At 54.9% G+C, this 16,994-nt stretch overlaps 1 protein-coding gene across 1 annotated transcript in view; it reads left to right on the top strand.

Moving 5' to 3' along the window:
- The window catches only part of OTOG (otogelin), a 99,970-nt gene that overhangs the window by 76,060 nt on the left and 6,916 nt on the right, over window positions 1-16,994 (top strand). Inside the window, 17 exon segments of the mRNA XM_015566993.1 lie at window positions 862-941; window positions 1,365-3,151; window positions 3,959-4,127; window positions 4,446-4,591; window positions 5,470-5,559; window positions 6,293-6,476; window positions 8,913-9,133; window positions 9,350-9,488; window positions 11,009-11,203; window positions 11,402-11,614; window positions 12,184-12,288; window positions 12,485-12,592; window positions 13,016-13,117; window positions 14,593-14,691; window positions 15,481-15,521; window positions 16,452-16,527; window positions 16,625-16,803. Of these exon segments, the coding sequence (XP_015422479.1) occupies window positions 862-941; window positions 1,365-3,151; window positions 3,959-4,127; window positions 4,446-4,591; window positions 5,470-5,559; window positions 6,293-6,476; window positions 8,913-9,133; window positions 9,350-9,488; window positions 11,009-11,203; window positions 11,402-11,614; window positions 12,184-12,288; window positions 12,485-12,592; window positions 13,016-13,117; window positions 14,593-14,691; window positions 15,481-15,521; window positions 16,452-16,527; window positions 16,625-16,803 (3,934 nt within the window).

The following is a 16,994-nucleotide window of genomic DNA, read 5'->3' as shown; positions in this document are numbered from 1 at the left end:
CGGTTGAACGACCCTTTCACAGGGGTCGCCTAAGACCATCCTGCATATCAGATATTTACATTACGATTCATAACAGTAGCAACGTTACAGTTATGAAGTAGCAACGAAAATACTTTTATGGTTGGGGTCACAACATGAGGAACTGTACTTAAAGGGCCAGAAGGTTGAGAAACACTCCTGTAGAGCATACATATGTGGAAATGGGTTTGTATGTCATCTGTGGGCAGAGGCATAAGCATATATTGAGGTGTGTGTGTACTCACATATACTTATATACACATGTGTGCTGTGTGTATGAGGGGTGTGTACCAGATGAATGTGCTTCATCTGGGCATATGTGAATATCTGTGCACAATGTGCATATAGCTGAGCCCTGTGTGTGTTGTGTGTACAAGGTGTGCTTGGGCTTGTACAGTGGTGTGCACGCATGTGTCTGAGCTGCGTGTGTTTGGGTGTTGGTGCAGCTATGTGGATGAGCGTGTGTACACTGACGTTTGTAGTAGTCTATGTGGACCTGTATGTATATCTGTGTGAATATTTTTGAGTCCTGCAGGCATGGGGGCGTGTGTGAGAATGTACCTGGATAGAGGCACATGTGAGCACATGCAAGTGAGTGCACAGTGTGTGCTTAGCTGGACCTTGTTTGTGTGTTTCTCTTGGTCTGAGGGCAGGATGTGCAGCATGCATGTTGGGGTATGTGTGTTCTGTGTGATATATGACAGGATATGGAGGTTCATGGGAATGTGCACATGATAAGAGCACACACACATCATAAGAAAGGACGAGGCCCGTGCTCAGTGCAGGTGAAAAGAGCTGACCCTCTCACATTCCCGACACTAACCCTCCCTGCTCTGTCCCCAGGGTGGAAGGCTGTGTGCCGGCATGCCCCACCCCCAAGGTCCTGGACGAAGTCACACAGAGATGTGTCTACGTGGAGGACTGTGAGTGGCCTCATTTCTCATCCCTCCCTCGGATTCGCTGTAAACCCCAGGGTCTCACGGACCCGTCATACCCAGACCTCCCAGGTCCCTGGACAGGCCAGCTCAGCAGAGGGGCCTCTGGAAGAACACTCACTGTAGAGCAGGCTAAGACCTCATTCGGCCCATTCTCCCGATTTCACAGAGGAAAAATGAGGCCCAGAGTAAGAGAGGGACTGGCTTGAAGTCACGCGGCAGAACCCAGACCTGCTGGCTCCTCTGAGTCACCCACGTGGCAGAGGCCGGGGTTGGTCAGGCAGCCTAACCAGCCGTGGGAAGCTGTCTTCCCCGCTCACCTAGGGTGCCCATCTGACCCCAGCCCTGCACAGTGTGACCCCTGGGCAGCAGTCACCCCACCCTCTGAGCCTCTTCTCTCATCTGCCCCAGGTGTGGAGCCTGCAGTTCTGGCTCCCACGGAGGCCCGTGGCAATGAGACCCTGCCTCCGAGTCAAGAGCTGCCCACCCCCAGGGACCAGGAGCTACAGTTCCCACAGGACATTCCCGGGGCCCCCCAACACAGGCCAGCATTCACCCCAGCTGCCCCGCCCACCACGGCCCTGAACCCATCCCTGGCAGCCACTGAGGGGCCACCGCTGCCTCCAGCCCCAACCCAGGAGCCCCTGGGGGTCATGGCATCTAACCTCCCTGCCCATGCCACAGCGGCCCTGGCCAGCAAGGGAGTGACCGCCAGCCTCCCCAGCACCCCGCACGCCCCAAGGTCCTCATCCCTCCCCCATTTGCGGCAGATGTCCACACCTGGCATGGGGTTGGGCGCCATGGAGACGACCAGGGTAACCATGACCTTTGCAGGGAGCCCCAACATTACAGTCTCCTCCCAGTCACCCCCTGCACCTCGCTTCCCACTCATGACCAAAGCGGTGACGGTCCCAGGCCCTGGCTCCTTGCCTGTTAGGACGACACCCCTACAGGCCTTGCCCAGCCTGGGCTTGCCTGCAGGTCCCTCCTCCAGGCCTGTGGCTTCCCCTGCAGTGACCTCCAGGCCTCCCACTTCCTCACAGTCCCACAAGACTTGGCTGACACCTGCAGTAACGAAGGTCACAAACAGGACAGGGATCCCCCAGTCCATACAGACCCAGCCCATTCCCAGTCCCAGCAGCCCCCCAGCCGAGCCTGGGGTAGCAGCAGAACAGGCTCCTGTCAGCCCTGTGGCGACCCAGGGAGTGGAGATGGTGCCACCCACAGAGAAGGTCCACCTGGGGCCAGGCCAGCCCACAGGCCTGCTGCCATCCCCACTTCCCAGCCCACTCCCCACTGCCCCGCCCCACCCCTCCGGGCACACAACCACAGCTGCCAGGCCTCCAGCACCACCCCCAGGGACTCTGGCTGCCACTGGCCTGTCCACAGTTGCCCATGGGCTGGGGGCCACACCTTTTGTATCTCCAGAGTCAACTCGACCCCCCCAGCTCCTCTCTGGCCTACCCCCCGACACCAGCCTACCCCTGGCCAAGGTGGGCACATCTGCCCCAGTGGCCACTCCTGGCCCCGAGGGCCCTGTCATCACCCCTCCACTCCAGCAACAGACCACATCTCCTGCCATGGCCGCGACTCCATCTGCTCAGCCCCTCAGCCCTGCACGGCCTCTCACTCCGGCTATGGTGGCCCAGGTGCACCCACCCAGTCACACAACCCCTCCGGCAGCAGGCACAGTTCCAGGCCTGCTTCTGGGAGCCACATTGCCAACCTCTGGAGTGGTGACTATGGCCGATGGGGTGGCCTCCACAGTATCTGTTGCCCCACGAAAGAGCACCACGGAGAAGACGGCCATCCTGTCCAAGCAGGTGTCTCTGCCCACCTGGGTGCACGGCTCTGCCCAGGAGGGGCCCACAGCGCTCACGCCTGCTGTGGCCCATACTCTTGCTACCTTGGTGACCGAGGCCAAGGATCCCTGGGCCGGCACAGGGCCACTGGTGCCCACATCCCATCCCCTGAGCCCTGTCTCGGCCAGGACCGCCTCCAGAGAGAGCTCACTGGTTCTGCTCCCTCAACTCCCTGAGGCCCATGGAACCTCGGCAGGACCTCAGCCCCCCGCAGGGCCAGTGGGAGAGGCCACCACGGAGCAGTCTGGGCGCTCGGCCCCAGTCCAGAGCATCTCCGAGGGCTCAGCCATGGCCTTGGCCACCACCCCTGAGGCCAACGCATCTGCCATGTGTGTCGTGAGTGCTGCAGGAGGTTTTTAGCCTCCTCTATATGGACCCTCCATGCCTCCCTCCTCCCATGCCACTGGGCTTGGGCACCACCACACTCACATACCTGGGCTAGGGGCAAGTCCTATGGAACCAGCAGCCAGGCTACAAGATGGGGTCTAGTCACTGCCTTCACCCCTTCCCCATGCTCCTGGAGCCTGAAAAGTTCTCCAGGCTCCTCTGGGCTCTGATACCATATCAGGGTCACACTGTGCCCCAAAGGGGCCCCGGTGGCTAATTGGATGGCTTGGTGTGATATCCAGGTGTAACCACATGGGTATGTCAGTGTGCTTGTTTGTGTCGGTGCCTGCATGGGACTGTGTACACACATTTGTGTTCATGTATGTGAGACTCTGAACACTCACATATCTGTATGTGTGATGCATGATGCTGAGAGACTGTCTTTGTGCATTTGTGAGATAGAGAGATAGAGTGTGGAAGGGGTGCTTGTGGGAGGGGTGCTTGTGCTCCTATGAGTCTGAGCTAGTGTGTCTGCACACTGTGTACCTGGGGATCTCAGCACAGACCAGGCAGATGTGTAGAGACTCGGGGAGTCAGTCCTCTGACCCTCAGTCTCATGCGCAGCCCAGCCCCGATGGGTTGGGTAGATGGAGAATGAGGGCTCCATTCCCTGATAGGTTTACCTCAGGGTCTCCTCCGGCTAGAACCTGCATCTGAAAGGATTCCGGGCCCTCATGGCTTCAGGCTGGGTGGGCTAGGGGTGAGTGGCTGTGGCTTCTAGCCTGGGCCCTCACACGACCCTTACCCTGTGTCCAGCCAATTGCGGAGGAGGACTGCATCCGCCACATCTGCCTGGAGGACCAGCTGATCCGGGTGAACCTGACTCAACACTGTCCCCAGGGTGCTGCACCCCTTCACTGTGGGGTCCTGGGCCTCTCAGTGAGAGTGGGAGGGGACCGCTGCTGCCCCTTCTGGGAATGTGCCTGTGAGTCTGGGATCCATTGGAGCCTCCCCTGTCCTCATACTGTGTCCTCCTGTACCTCTGCTCCAGCCTGATTTCTACCTCTGACCTGGTGCTTCCCAGCCTTAGGGTAACCCTGGCCTGAAAATGACCTCCCGTGGGACCTCTTGTCTCAGTGTGACCCTTGACCTGGAAGATTTCCCTTGCAACCTCTGTGTGACCCTCTAGCCCCCAGGGCCTCTGCATCGCCCCGGAAAAGACCCGGGCACCGGCTCTGTGTTCCTACGCAGCCTTGGCCTTGAATGCACCTGTTCATTCTTTTTGTCCCCTGCCCTCCCGCAGGCCGATGCTCCATCTTCCCTGATCTGAGCTTTGTGACCTTCGATGGGAGCCATGCAGCCTTGTTCAAGGAGGCCATCTACACCCTCAGCCAGAGCCCAGACGAAATGGTCACCGTCCACGTCCTCGACTGCAAAAGCGCCAACCTGGTGACTGCCTGCTTCTTTCTGCCCGCACTTGGGGCTATAACTAGGCCTGGAGGGGGATTAGCAATGAGTTGGGTTTTGAGGCGGTGAGGACAGATGCGGAAGCTGTCTGTCTCCCAGGGGTCTCCTGAAATGGGTGCGGGGGAAAGAGGCAGTTGAGTCTGCCACCTGCTGGCCTTTCCTGGGGCCTGTGCCATCCCCAGCTTGTCCCAGCTTCCTAGGCATGTGTCCGCAGGCCGACGCTCTATCCACTGAGCCAAACTGGTTAGGGCTAGGTATTTTTTTTTAAAGCCATCTCTTAATTGTGGGAACTGAAGTTTACTAGCCTATGTTTGTGTCTAACCCAGGGGTGCGCAAACTTTTTGACTCGAGGGCCACAATGGGTTCTTAAACTGGACCGGAGGGCCGGAACAAAAGCATGGATGGAGTGTTTGTGTGAACTAATATAAATTCAAAGTAAACATCATTATATAAAAGGGTACGGTCTTTTTTTTTAGTTTTATTCATTTCAAACAGGCTGGATCCGGCCCGCGGGCTGTAGTTTGCCCACGGCTGGCATAGGATCTGGGATGCCATTCAAGGGATGTGGCCTGGTAAAGGGTGCCAGCTGCAGGGAATCCCCACTAGGATGCCCGATGAGCCAGGTGGAGGAGGCCGGGTTCTTTGTTTGCTCATTGTGGCTGAGCTTGCATGGAGGTCAGGTAGAGCCAAAAATGTTCTATGGATTCTGCACCGTTGCACAGCCCCAATGGTGCCACTGGCATGTTGTTGGGAGAGGAGTCAGGGACGGGGGCGGAGGGTGCTCACACTTGCTCCCCAGGATAGGAGGCAGGACAGGGCTCCAAGCTGATGGGTTGATGGGGGCTGGGATGTCTCTGCAGGGGCACCTGAACTGGCCCCCGTTCTGCCTGGTGATGCTGAATGTGACTCACCTGGCCCATCAGGTCACCATTGATCGCTTCAACCGGAAGGTGAGTGCATCAAAGAGCCGGTCCTCCGGGGCCGGGCAGCAGTCAGGGGAGGGCCAGGGCGTCCAGGGGTGAAGGAGCCTGAGGCTTATTCATGGTTGGGAACTGGGTGGGGAAGGACAATTTTAAGAAAAACAATACAAAATTAAGTATATTTGGAAGGAGTTTTAATTAGAATACTTTGGCCACCGTACTGTCAAGCAAGGAAGAGTACCGGGAGGAATACTGTGACAGAAGAATTTAGAGGGGCAAGAAACAGTGACCTTCATGATTGTGGTTAAATATCTGACTTCCGCACTTTTGCTCTGAGGGATTCTGTCTTAGTGGTCAGAGCAGAGATGGGGAGACCCCAGAGAGGAGTGCCCGGCCCAGAGGCTGGGGGTTTGGGGAAGATCTCCCAGAGGAAATTATCTGAGCAGAAGCAGGAAAGAAGAGAGTGATTAGAGGGACCCAGAATTTATGCTAATTTGCCCATAGAGGTGTGGCCTGTTTCTAGATGTTGCACTTCTGGCTTCATTGTCGTGTGCTCATAAAACCTCCACGGAACTCTTTTGTGCACCTTGGACTGTGTCTTGGCTGCTGGTGCCTGAAACAGAGCCTGTCACAGAGAGGGCGCTTAATAACTGTTGTTGGATAATTGGAGGGACGGATGGATGGATGGATGGATGGACGGACGGACAGACAGATGGATGACCAAGCTGTGCTCACATTCAGCACAACCCCTCCCCCCTTTAAGGTGACAGTGGACTCACAGCCTGTACGGCCCCCCGTGAGCAGGTATGGGTTCAGAATTGAGGACACAGGCCACATGTACGTAATCCGGACGCCGTCACACATCCTGATCCAGTGGCTCCACAGCTCGGGACTCATGATCCTGGAGGCCAGCAAAGCCAGCGAGGTCCAGGGCCGAGGCCTGTGCGGTGAGGTGGGACCCAGCTGGGGGCAGGGGGCTGCTTCCTGGGTCCACCCCTGCACCCCAGACACCGGTTCCCCTGTACCAGGGAAGGCTGGGACAGTGTCAGGCCAGAGTGGGGATCAGGAGAGTTGCCAGGCAGAGAGACCCAACGTCCCTAATGTCTTCTATTCTGGAACTGAAGCTGCCAGCAGGGAGATGGCTCAGGGCTCTAGCCTCGGCCAGTTGTCGCTTCAGGCAAGATTGTCTGTCAGCTTCCCTGGTGGCTCCCTAATACCAGATAATCCTTCCAGCCCGCGTATGCCTGAGCACTTCTCAAAGCACTTCCACGCTCCGATCGCACTTACTCCAGGTCATCCACACAATAGCCCTGAGAGGTGGTCATTGAACTAGATAAGAAAGGGGGCTCAGAGAGGTTAAGTGGCTTGCTTAAGATCACACAGCAGAGCTGCCACACACATAGAGCTAGTGTTCTTAGACCACAGCATGATTGCCCTTAGCACATGCCCTAGGGGACCAGTGTATTTTGATAAGCAAACTTGGATTCAGGAGGAATCCGAGTATGGACGGCTACTCCTAGAAGGGGCAGAGGACCCCATGACAGACTGCCCTGATTATGGTGATGGACGACATAGGGATACTTACACACACACATACTTGTGGCCTCCATCCATAAGTCTGCTCCCGTTTTGTTCATTCACACTCACACTACTGTATTCAAAATGCCCTCTACACTTAGACTAACACATGTAAGTCTCCTTCCTGATGAATCTTTCATTTGTGCAACGTATAGTTACCAGGTACCAGTCACTGGGGGCAGAACAGGAGGCAAAAAAGACAAACCTCCTGTTTGATGAAACTTCTATTTTTACTGATACAAGCATCTCTCCTTGCACACATCAGTACCACCAGCACCAGCACCACCAGCACCCTTTGCTCACCTGTTCTACTGCTCACACCTGGCAGAGTGCTGTGGTCAGCGGTAATTGGGCGGGCCAACTCCTCCGTAGGGTCGCTCTGTGACACCCTTCAGTGACTCGGTGCCCAGACCAAAAATGTGACCTTTGGGACCATCGATAAAATTTTATTAAATGAGGCTTTATATTCACAAAGCTGGTGGCTGGAAGTGTCAGAGCAGAAGACAGCTAAGTTATCCAAACTAACACTTGGTATTAGGCCACTCTGCTAGGCATGGGGGAATACTGAGTGAGAATCTAAAGGAAAACGAGTCTTTTTGGGAAGATGCCACAGAATTGGGAAGGTCATGGATGGTGCATTAAAGGGGTCCTTGAAGGGAGTATTTCAGGCAGAGGGAGCCGCCTGAGCAAAGTTAAGGGCAGGGAAGTGTGTGTCTGATGCCCAGAGTATGAGAGAGAAGCTGGAAGTTAAGGCCACGCTAGAGGTGATGACAGATAAACCTCAGCCCCCTCCCTCACTCAGTGCCTTCACACATAGTTTATTTCCTGCACACATAAATTCCCAAATGGAGCATCCTCCCATCTTGAGGCGCTGCCATTTCAACACGAGCTTCCAACTCCACAGAAGGAAAGAGTTGGGAAATGTTTATGGGCCAGGTCTGGATGTGGTGCCCATCACCTTCACTCGGGCTTCATCGCCTCAGTCAACGACTCAGTCACATGGTCTCAACAACTGCAAGGGAGCCTGGGAAAAATAAGTTAGCAGATTGCCCAGGCAGAAGAAGAAACAGGTGTGACAACTAGCTAGCCATCTCTGTTAAAGCAGACATTTTTAAAAAATATTTTTATTGAATTTTTACACAGAGGAAGGGAGAAGGATAGAGAGTTAAAAACATCGATCAGCTGCTTCCTGCACACCCCCTACTGGGGATGTGCCCGCAACCACGGTACATGCCCCTCACCGGAATCAAACCTGGGACCCTTCAGTCCGCAGGCCGACGCTCTATCCACTGAGCCAAATCGGTCAGGGCAAGCAGACATTTTTGAAGTAACTTTTGACTTCCATATAATGTCAAACTTCAAGGTTACAAAAATAGTATAAGGAACTCCCATGTACTATTTACTCAAATTTACCAAGTATTCACATTTTGCCACATTTGCTTCTCTCTCTGTATACTAAGATATGGATAGATATAGAGATAGCGAAAAAGATAGAGATATACTGTGTGTGTGTGTTTGTATCAATGCACTTTTATGTGCATATGCAATTTATATATATGCATTTTTTCCTGCACCACTTGAAAATACCTTTGTATCCCTAAATACTTGGGCATGTCTTTAGAACAAAGACATTTTCTTACATAGCAGATTTGTTCACTTCTCTGGGCTTCATTTTCCTCGCCTATAAAATGGGATAATACTAATACCAGCCTCAAAGACTGGTTCTGAGGAATATGCAAAGTGACAGCTGGGGACCTGGGAGTGTGGTGACTATTGTGGCTGTTGGCTAATTCCGCCCCCTTCAGGTATCTGTGATGGGGACGCAACCAATGACCTCACCCTGGAGGATGGTTCTGTGGTGGGCGAGGACGAGGACCCTGTTCCCTTTCTGGACAGCTGGCAGGTGCCCAGTTCCCTGACCTCCGTGGGCCAGACCCGCTTCCGCCCAGACAGCTGTGCCACGGCTGATTGCTCTCCCTGCATTCGCATGGTGTCCAACCGCACCTTCAGCGCCTGCCACAGCTTTGTATGTGCCAACTGGGTTCAGAGTGGGGGGACCCCCTTGGCTGGGAATGGCCAGGAAGGGAGAGGCAGATCTGAGTGAGCTCCCCAGAGGTCTTATTTGGGACCAGATTGGGTGTCTGTTAGAGGCTCATTGCCGCCCCCAAGCAGGGCCAAGGAGAGCTGGGCCCCGGGATGTGGGGAATCCAGGGAGGCAGCACTGCCTGATACGTGTGCCCAGGTCTCTCCAGAGTCGTTCTGTGAGCTGTGGATCCGGGACACCAAGTACGTGCAGCAGCCCTGCGTGGCACTGACCGTGTACGTGGCTATGTGCCACAAGTTCCACGTGTGCATCGAGTGGCGGCGCTCTGACTACTGCCGTGAGTTGGTGGCCGGGCGGGGGCAGGCGTCTCCTCCATGGCTCCTTTGCTCCCACAGTGAGAGCGGGAAATACTTTTACAGACCTGAGTCCAAGTCGAGGCTTTCCAGACTTATTCATTCACTCATTCAATTGCATTAATTAATAAATGTCTATATACTTCATAAATAAATCTATGCATATTTTAACAAATTAACAAATTTATTTTTGTTCTAATTTATATTACCAAGTCAAGTAAATCTCATTTATTTATTATTTTATTTCTCTGAGTCTCCTTGCCCCATCTGTAAAATGGGGACAGGAATGAGAGCTCCTTCTAGGGTTGGTTTGAAGATGGCATGAGACACTGTGTTCAGAGTGCTTCACACTAGCCCGTCACCTGGTTATGTCCAGCACATATTCGTTCCTTTCTCTTCACTGTTGGTCATCTTTCTCTTCTTTCAGTCTCTCCCCTCCTTCCTTAAAGAGAATTGAGATCCACACTGTCCCACCCCCATTAGCTTTGCTCTGGGGGGGTAAGCAGGGGTGGACTGGCCTCAAGTAGTTTGAACACACCCAGACAGGCAGGAGGTGGCTCACAGGAAGACCACACTTTTCATATGACAGATAAATGAAAAGACAATGCCACCCAGAATATGGTTTTCAAACTGTGGATTTCAACTCAGTGGGTATGAAATCAACTTTTGGGGTCAGCACCAGCATTTGAAAAATACAATAAAATAGAAAATACTAGAAAAATTAAATATTATCTCATGAACAAGTTTTTTTGTTGCTATATATCAGTGATCCTCAATTCGGGCTACCCTTTGAAATTGCCCAGCGAACGTCAAAAAGTAGTGATGCTTGGTCTCCATAATCAGAGACTCTGATTCCATTGGTCTGGGGTGGGGTCCCAATAATAGCAATTCAGAAACTCCCGGTAATTCTTTGGCTATCTGGTTTGAGGACCACTGTTCTTTCTTTCTTTTTTTAAAAAAAAATATTTTTTTATTGATTTCAAAGAGGAAGAGAGAGGGAGAGATAGAAACATCAATGATGAGAGAGAATCATTGATTGGCCGCCTCCTGGACGCCCCCTACTGGGGATGGCCCACAACCCAGGCATGTGCCCTGACTGGGAATCAAACCTGGGACCCTTCAGTCCATAGGCCGATGCTCTATCCACTAGGCCAAACCAGATAGGGCAGACCACTGTTCTATTAGACCACAATGTAAAATCTAGTTTTTATAGTCAAGAGAGTTTGAAAACACTGGCCTAGAACAAGGGGTTGGAATGTTGTCTGTGAAGGGCCAGATAAATATATGAAGCTTTGGGGGCAGTACGGCCTCTGCACAACCACTCACTCTGCTCTGCCCTGTAGGACACAGGCAGCCACATTCAGGAGTAAATGAAAAACGTGTCTGTGCTTCAGTAAAACTTGGTTTGCTGACTCCTGATCTAGAGGAAAGAGGCAGTGAAACCTCTTCGCACTGTCTGCTGAGCCGCAGATGATGCTCACTGACGCCCTCTGTGTCCCTGCAGCCTTCCTGTGCTCCAGCGACTCCACATACCAGGCCTGTGTGGCGGCCTGTGAGCCTCCCGAGTCCTGCCAGGATGGGCTGCTGGGCCCGCTGGACCCGGAGCAGTGCCAGGTGCTGGGCGAGGGCTGCGTCTGCTCTGAGGGCACCCTCTTGCACCGCCGCCACTCGGCGCTCTGCATCCCTGAGGAGAAGTGCGGTAGGTTCCTGCTCTGCAGGGTGGGACCCTCCAAGCTGGCTTCGCCCTAGGCCCTCCTTCACCCTCCTGCACCCATGGCCTGTATCCTTCCAGGTCTGCTTTGGGCTGGTCGTTGTCCCAGGGAGGCTCTAACCTGGGACAGTCTGGGTCTCCCCACCCTCCTGAGACCCCTGTGCCCTCCCCACACCCCCTCTGCAGCCTGCACGGACAGCACGGGGGTGCCACGGGCCCTGGGGGAGACCTGGAACAGCTCCCTCAGCGGATGCTGCCAACACCAGTGCCAAGCTCAGGACACCATCGTCCCCGTGGACCTGGACTGCCCGGGCCCCCGTCCTGAAACCTGTCCCCGCTTTGGGGAGGTGGCCCTGCTCCAGCCCACGGAGGATCCGTGCTGCCTGGGGGCTGTTTGTGGTGAGTCCCACTGTTCACTTCCCTGGACCTGGACTCCAAGGCAGTTAAAAGGCTCCAGCTCTGACCCTGATGGATAGCACAAGGCTGGGAAAGTGAAAGTGTCTTGTGTTTGGTGGGGGAACTGGGGGGAGGGAGAGAACCCCACCTGGGGGACAGGAGCCACACCTTAGGGTGGGCAGGGCTTAAAGGCACAGGCTCTGGAGCCAGGCCGCCAGTGGATTCTTCCTCCACCACCTGGCAGCCTGGGGACATTGGCAGATCATTTAACGTCCTCTGTGCTCCAGTCGATCCTCCTGTAACAGGAGGCTGATAGTACCCACCTTCCGGGCTGCTGTGAGAATTACAGAAGTTAATACTGATCCAGAACAGCCTCTGGCACGCGGTCCATTGGGTTGGATGTTAACTATTATTGCTCTTTTGTCCTAGTCACCATCTGAGGCTCCTTCTAGGAACAAGGGACCTGGGGGCTGGGAGGCGTCATGGGGACCAAGTGTCCAGGGTCTGAGCACCGCTGGAGGCTGGGAGAAGTCCTGGCCTCCAGGTGACAGGCCCTGTGGCCCCCGGGCCAGTGTGTAACCAGACCCTATGTGAGGGCCTTGCCCCCACCTGCCAGCCAGGCCACCGACTCATCACCCACTTCCAGGAGGAATCCTGCTGTCCCAGCTACAGCTGTGGTGAGAGGTCGGGGGCTGGGAGAATGGGATGCCGACCATCTGGGGGAGGTGGGAGCCTGCCCCTGGGGTAGGGGAGCAAGGACAACTTTGGGGATTGGGTTCTCGCTGGAGATTAGGGCAGAGTCAGGGCGGGTGACCTGGTGTGGCCAGGCAGGGTCTGCTCCCAGTGCCTCGATTCTGTTGGTTTTTTCCCCAGAGTGTGACCCAGATCAGTGTGAGGCCGAGGTGATCCCCAGCTGCCGCCAGGACCAGATCCTGATCTCCGGCCGCCTGGGGGATTCGTGCTGCACCTACTACTTCTGCAGTGAGTGGGCAAGCCATCAGACGTCAGCGTGCACACTTGGGTTGCAGCCACCCCTTCCCCACCCGGCTTCCTTGGGTGACGGGAAGGAAAGGATGGGGGTCACAGGAGGGGTGGGCACAGGAGAAGGTGAGATCCCTGTCCAGAGAGACGTGTAGGAGAAAGAGGAAACCGATCCCTGTGGATGACTGAGCACGAGGAAGTAGGTGCTGGCTCAGCGCAAGACTTAGGTGGACACAGGGAGAAGGTCCGCGTTCTGACTCCAGGACAGGCCACGGGGGACCATGAACCACTGCCCTTAGTCTAGCCCCGTCCCACCTGGATTTTCAAGGTGTCCCCACCTCGCCACCTGTCCTCTCCCAAGACCCCCCTCCCTCCCCCCGACGAGGGGGGCTGCCTGTGACCGCAGGGCCCCTCTCCCCTCAGCCTGTGGCGACTGCCCAGATCCGATCCCCGAGTGTCAGGAGGGGGAGGCGCTCACTGTGGACAGCAACACCACGGAGCTCTGCTGCCCTCTGTACCAGTGTGGTGAGTCCCGCGGGACACGGGCCACGGCCGGAAGGGGCTCCTGGGTCCTGTATGTGCCACCGGGCCCTTCACAGAGCCCCCTGCCCCCTCCCCAGGACACTCATGTTATTACCCCATCCCAGTCTTCATTATGCTTTCATTACCAAAGCCCTATATCTGCCTGTAGAAAGTACAACATCCAAGTGAAAACATTGTCTTCCTGCCTCCCAGGTAGCCTGTCAGCATTTCCATCCGTGTCCTCGTGATGCCTTTATGTGTGTGTGCTTTACCCAAAGGACGTCACCTGGACATACTCTTCTTTAACCAGCTGTGTACACGTGACCTTCCCCTTTCCACGTTAATAACATTTTTAGGTTATCTCGTACCCAGTCCACAATTCTCCTGGCTTGTCCAACCCAAGATCCAGTCCAGGACCACACATTAATCTTACGTCTCTTAAACATCTTTTAATCTAGCACGGGTCCCTTTTTCTGTGTGACACTAAATTATAGGGCCTGGCTGTGGTCCTGCGGAAAGTCCCACCGTCTGGATTGTTCATCTTGCTTCTCTAGCCTGTGCACTTCCTGTAAACCGGAAGTTAAGACCTAAGACTTGGTGGATTCAACTAAAACGTTTTCTAACTGGAGAGTGCACGAGCTTCGTAGTACATCCCACCAGGAGACACATACCGCGTGGCTGAGCCACTGTAACTGATGTGAACATCGGCCCTGGATTGGGGTGGGGACGGTCACAGTCCTCTGGCTGACACTTACATGTTTCCTCTTTCAACCAGAAAGTAACCCATTACTTGGACGCTGTAGGATGTCCTTCTTCTCCACTTCATACTTTTGTGAAACACCAGTTGACAATGCTGACCTGTGCCAGCAATTTTTGTAGTAAATCAAACAAGTCTTACGGTCTTTCCCCTTCAGCGTTGACCTTTGTACCTCTCCTCCCCACCCAAAAAATTGAGCCCAGAGATTTCCTCACTCCTTATCTTGCTCTCTCGATACATGAGTGTGGCTGAGGAACCCTCTGCAAAGAGGGACCTGCCTGAATAACAGTAGGAAGAGAGTGTGAGCCTGGAGTGTGGCTGAAGCCAAGCAGCTCAGGCAGCTGCATGTGGCGATGTCCACCGGTGGGAAGGGTGTGCTCTCCCCCAGGGGAAACCGCTCTGGTCAGTGAGCTTATCCTGGTCACTGGCTCCCCTCTGATCGCTACTCTCGGGGTAACACAGAACCTGGAGGGGGAGGCCCAGTTGAGTGACCTTAAGGTTCTGCCATTGCCACATCGTAATGCCTCCCGGAGCAGAAGTAGGGCCTCCCAAGGTAGTTCTACAGGGACACTCGGGATCCCAGACTTCTCCCCTGGACTCCAGCCCAGGAGGGTGTCTGAGAAAATTGGGGGGACTCCCTCCTTAGCCGATGTTGCATTTCTGAGGATTCATGCTCCAAGTCATCTGCAGCTAATGTGTCCCCTGCCTCCCCTCTGTGCAGTGTGTGAGAACTTCCGCTGCCCCCAAGTGCAGTGTGGCATGGGCACTGCCCTGGTGGAGGTGTGGAGTCCAGACCGCTGCTGCCCCTACAAGTCCTGTGGTAAGTCCCGGACAGGGCAGCCCCTCCTGAAGGCGGAGATCCAGGGCCCCTTTCCATCAACAGTCTTTGTTGCAACTAGTAATATAATGTTGTTAAATCCACTTCAAATCCTTTGGGGAAGTAGGTGGGAGTGATCAAACATGAGCACCAGTGAGCTTTATATAAAAATGTAATTTTAAAAAGAGTTGAGCCTGGCCTGTGTGGCTCAGTGGTCGAGTTGATCCATGAACCAAGAGGTCACGGTTCTATTCCCAGTCATGGCACATGCCTGGGCTGTGGGCTCGATCTCCAGTAGGGAGTGTGCAGGAGGCAGCCTATCCATGATTCTCTCTCAGCATTGATGCTTCTATCTCTCTCTCCCTCTTCCCTTCCTCTCTTTGAAATCAATAACAACCTGTTTTAAAAAGAGTCAGGAAACTCTAGTTTGCACCTGGATATTTTGCTTGTCTTTTTCTGCACCTGGATGTGAACCTCCTGAAGGCAGGGGTTTTAGTCTGTCTCAGTCATTGCTCTGTCCTCAGAGGAAAGCTCCACATAGAGCAGGCACGTAAAGCCGTCTGCCCCGTGAGTTCCCCAGAGGAGTGTTTCACAGCCACTCTGCCCTGGAGCTCCTCCCCCTGAAGCTGGAGCTGCTGCCTCCCTTCAGTTGGCCTGGCCAGTGGTGCCTCAGCGAGGGGGAGGGAGGCAGGCTGGAGGAGGGCTGCGCCTGCAGTGAGGCGTCCGGAGGCCCGAAGGTCCTCCACCTGGACACCTCTGGTGAGGTGGGTCCTGGCCCCTCCTGTTTTTCAGAGTGTGACTGCGACACAATCCCAGTGCCCCGGTGCCATCTGGTACGTAGAGCCTGCCCTCCCCTGGCCTGCCCCGCTTCCTTTCCTTCCTTCCCGCCCCTTCCCCTGGAGACCCTGTCCCTTCCATCTAGGACACAGAGCCTTGGGTTGCAGGTTGGTGTTCGAGTGCTAAGCCCTGCTCCCTGGGCACAGTGACCTTAGTTGTAAAGTGGGCATGGTCATGCTTCAGAGTTGTGAGGATTAAGTACAATGACGATGAAGATGCGGGGGGAGGCGATGAGGATGCTGGTGATGATGGTGGGGATGGGGAGGATGGTGAAGATGATGATGATGGTGGTGATGATACTTACAATGGTAGCTAATATTAGTTGAGAGTTAACTATATGCCAGGAACTCTCCTAGGGCCTTTATGTATATTATCACATTAATTCTCATGACAACCCAGTGATTCTATGATTGACTCAGTTTTACACACAAGGCATTAAGGTTAAGGTCATATAGCTAGTAATCACAGTGCCAGGGTCGGGATCCAGGAAACCTGCAAAGTTATGTTTAAAGTTATGTTTTTCACATAATTTTATGAATTACATGTATTCCCCCCAAACCTCAACATGCATCTCCTCTCACTTTGCCTCCTGCCCCGTCCTCTCTCTCTCCCTTCTACTGGGGAAGGAAGAAGGGAAGTAGCATGAGCCCAGTGAGATGCTGTGCTGCAGCCACGCATTGGTCCCCTATGATGGGCCAGTGGGTGCTCAGAGTGACAGGGGAGGCCTGAGGCCCAGAGAAGACCCTGGGGTGCTCCTCAGCGGGGAACCTCGGCGGGAGGGTGACTGAGCTCACAGGGTGCCAAGGGTCCCCAGGCCCCAGGCCCTTCTCCACCACTGCAAGGAGAGAGGTGCTCAGGTGGCAGACGGCTCCCGAGGGCGGGGCCGGGCCTTCCCACCTGGTGCTGACCGCCTCTGCCCCACCCAGTGGGAGAAGTCCCAGCTGGATGAGGAGTTCATGCACAGCGAGGAGAACGTGTGTGGCTGCGCCAAATACGAGTGCGGTGAGCGGGGAGGTAGAGCCAGGGTGAGTGAGCCAGGGGTGGTGCGGGGGTGGGTGCTGGGCTCTTGGTGACTGTGACTGCCCTGCACACCATGCAGTGAAGGCTGCCGTATGTCTGAGCCGAGAGCTGGGGGTGATGCAGCCTGGCCAGACGGTGGTGGAGCTCTCGGCCGATGGTGTGTGCCACACCTCCCGCTGCACTGACCTGCTGGACCCTCTCACCGGCTTCTACCAGATCAACACCACCTCTGTGCTGTGCGACGTCCACTGCGAGGCGGTAGGGGGCAGCATGGGGCGGGGCGGGGGAGGGCTGCTTCCTGCGGAGGGACATGCGGATCTGCTGCATCTGCTTGGAGCCCACACTGTCTGCTCCACAATGAAGCATTTTGGATAATCATCCGGAAGTTGGATGATCTTAAGGAAGTAGTTGGACTTCCAGTCGCCCTGTCTTCCCAGGGCATCAGGGTG

The sequence above is a fragment of the Myotis davidii genome, unplaced genomic scaffold (genome assembly GCF_000327345.1).
Source record: "Myotis davidii unplaced genomic scaffold, ASM32734v1 scaffold1363, whole genome shotgun sequence".
NCBI classification, from domain to species: Eukaryota; Metazoa; Chordata; class Mammalia; order Chiroptera; family Vespertilionidae; genus Myotis; species Myotis davidii.
Note: the sequence above shows the minus strand (reverse complement) of the source record. Positions and strands in the feature narration are given on the sequence as shown.